Below are 2,405 nucleotides of genomic sequence, written 5' to 3' on the forward strand. Positions count from 1 at the left end.
TCAGGATGAGACAGGGGGCTCTGTTAATTAAGTGTGTGGGTGGGAAGAGAAGAGATCGATAAAATTTAAAGGTACAGCCCACTTTAATTAATTAATTAATAATAACAGGAGCCCTGATAATAATAATAAAAGAATTACCTGTCCAGTATCCACGTAAGTCTTACAGAGAACCTTCACTAGGACCTCCTCATGAAAGGATACCCCAGAGAGGGAGGGTAAGGGAGGGAGAGAGGACGGAGAGGAATATGGAGCAGACAATACTTGTCTCTTCTCCCTGAGACTCTCTAATAGTTTATTGTACTGGCCTCCTCTCGCTAGCACCAGCTGGGAAGAACCTTTACGGCTTTTCTTAGACTCTTCAAGGGAACAGAACGAGAATATTAACCCGTCAAAATAAGCCATGTTTAGAACCAGTCCAGGAGAAAACAAGACCTTTAACTGAAGAGAAAAATAAATAAATAAATAAATAAATAAATAAATAAATAATAATTAATTAATTACTTTCTTTAGAACTTGTAGTTTTTCCAGCTGTCTTTCAAGTAGTTTGAAATCCTGTAAAACCTGTTTGACGACTGATGCCTATAGGGAGGGTACATTAGACACAGGTGTCACTGATCATGTACTGTTGATTTGTTTCTAGTAAGTGGCTCAAGGAGAGAATGAGCTTCATCTAGAGGAACTTGACTAGTCAGCAGTTTAGTGAGAGTCTTCAACTGAGGGAGGGACAGAAAGAGATACATCACTACATGTACTATAGCACCTTCAACTTAGTGAAGTCTTACAAGTACAGTAGACAAGCATACTGTACTATAAGCCTTGGGTTTTTTCAAAAAATGGCTCCGAAATCACCACTAATTTTTATTACATTTTCTGATACATATTGATGTCCTTATGCTGTGTAGAAAGTTTGAGCTGATTCCGACTTCAATTTTTTGAGTTATGGCCATTTAAAAAAGATGCCAAAAATCTGAAAAATACCCAAGGCTATAGCCCATGGTTTTTTCCAAAAAATGGCTCCGAAATCACCACTAATTTTTATTACATTTTCTGATACATATTGATGTCCTTATGCTGTGTAGAAAGTTTGAGCAGATTCCAACTTCAATTTTTTGAGTTATGGCCATTTTAAAAAGATGCCAAAAATCTGAAAAATACCCAAGGCTATATATAGCCCATGGTTTTTTTTCCAAAAAATGGCTCTGAAATTACCCCAAATTTTTATTACATTTTCTGATACATATTGATGTCCTTATGCTGTGTAGAAAGTTTGAGCAGATTCCAACTTCAATTTTTTGAGTTATGGCCATTTTAAAAAGACGCCAAAAATCTGAAAAATACCCAAGGCTATATATAGCCCATGGTTTTTCCAAAAAATGGCTCCAAATCACCCCCAATTTTTATTACATTTTCTGATACATATTGATGTCCTTATGCTGTGTAGAAAGTTTGAGCTGATTCCGACTTCAATTTTTCAAGTTACGGCCAGTTTAAAAAAATGCCAAAAATCTGAAAAATACCCAAGGCTATAGCCCATGGTTTTTTCCAAAAAATGGCTCCAAAATCACCCCCAATTTTTATTACATTTTCTGATACATATTGATGCCCTTATGCTGTGTAGAAAGTTTGAGCTGATTCCGACTTGAATTTTTTGAGTTACAGCCATTTTAAGAAGATGCCAAAAATCTGAAAAATACCCAAGGCTATAGCCCACGGTTTTTTTCCAAAAAAACAATAACACAAAAATGAGTGTTTGTCATTTTGTATATTAACTAATCAATAAACAATAAACATGTATGTTTACATGTATACATATTGCCAAGGGAACGCGGCAGACATCAAAGAAAAGATAAAAGGTCTGTGAATCTTTTCAAAAATGAAGAACATATTGAATAGTGTAGGACATCCAAAAAAGGATAAAACGAGAAAGAGAAGAGAGAGAGAGCAACAGCAGGTAAACTTGTTTGTGTGGAATGGATGAAATGTCTCACTGATGATGATTGGGAGATGATCCCGTGGGAATACACTCAGTGACTATTAGAAAATAATTAGGACACAAAGAGCAACCGCCCACGCACTAACAGACAAATAGACACACTGGCCATGAATTTGAAAAATTTATGACGACAGAAATGACAGAGAAATTAATGTAATACAGACTAGCCTCTATATAATGGACACTGTGTCTCTGTTATACAGAGGTGTCCTTTATGTGGAGGTTATTTTATACAGTAAGGAATGTAATTGGTACACTAGGTGCTGTCCGTTAAATGGAGGTGTACGCTATAGAGAGTGTCCATTAAGAGAGACTATACTGTACATGTACTGTACCTTCCAATGACAGCCCCTTCAGCTGTAATTAAACTGATGCATTTACGAGCATCTTGAGAACCAGCTAGTTCCGAGGC

At 36.3% G+C, this 2,405-nt stretch overlaps 1 protein-coding gene across 1 annotated transcript; it reads right to left on the bottom strand.

Annotated features, from left to right (window-relative positions):
- Positions 1-12: 12 nt before the first annotated feature.
- Positions 13-823, bottom strand: LOC109591433 (uncharacterized; the record flags this gene model as incomplete). Its single annotated transcript, XM_020007166.1, has 4 exons — positions 624-823; positions 502-579; positions 139-438; positions 13-20 (listed from the first exon to the last, which is right to left on the bottom strand). Coding segments are annotated over exons 1-4 (503 nt in total), but the record flags the coding sequence as incomplete, so codon positions are not given.
- Positions 824-2,405: the final 1,582 nt, after the last annotated feature.

Source organism: Amphimedon queenslandica, unplaced genomic scaffold (genome assembly GCF_000090795.2).
Source record: "Amphimedon queenslandica unplaced genomic scaffold, v1.1 AMPQUscaffold_8194_Cont19860, whole genome shotgun sequence".
In the NCBI taxonomy this organism is placed as follows: Eukaryota; Metazoa; Porifera; class Demospongiae; order Haplosclerida; family Niphatidae; genus Amphimedon; species Amphimedon queenslandica.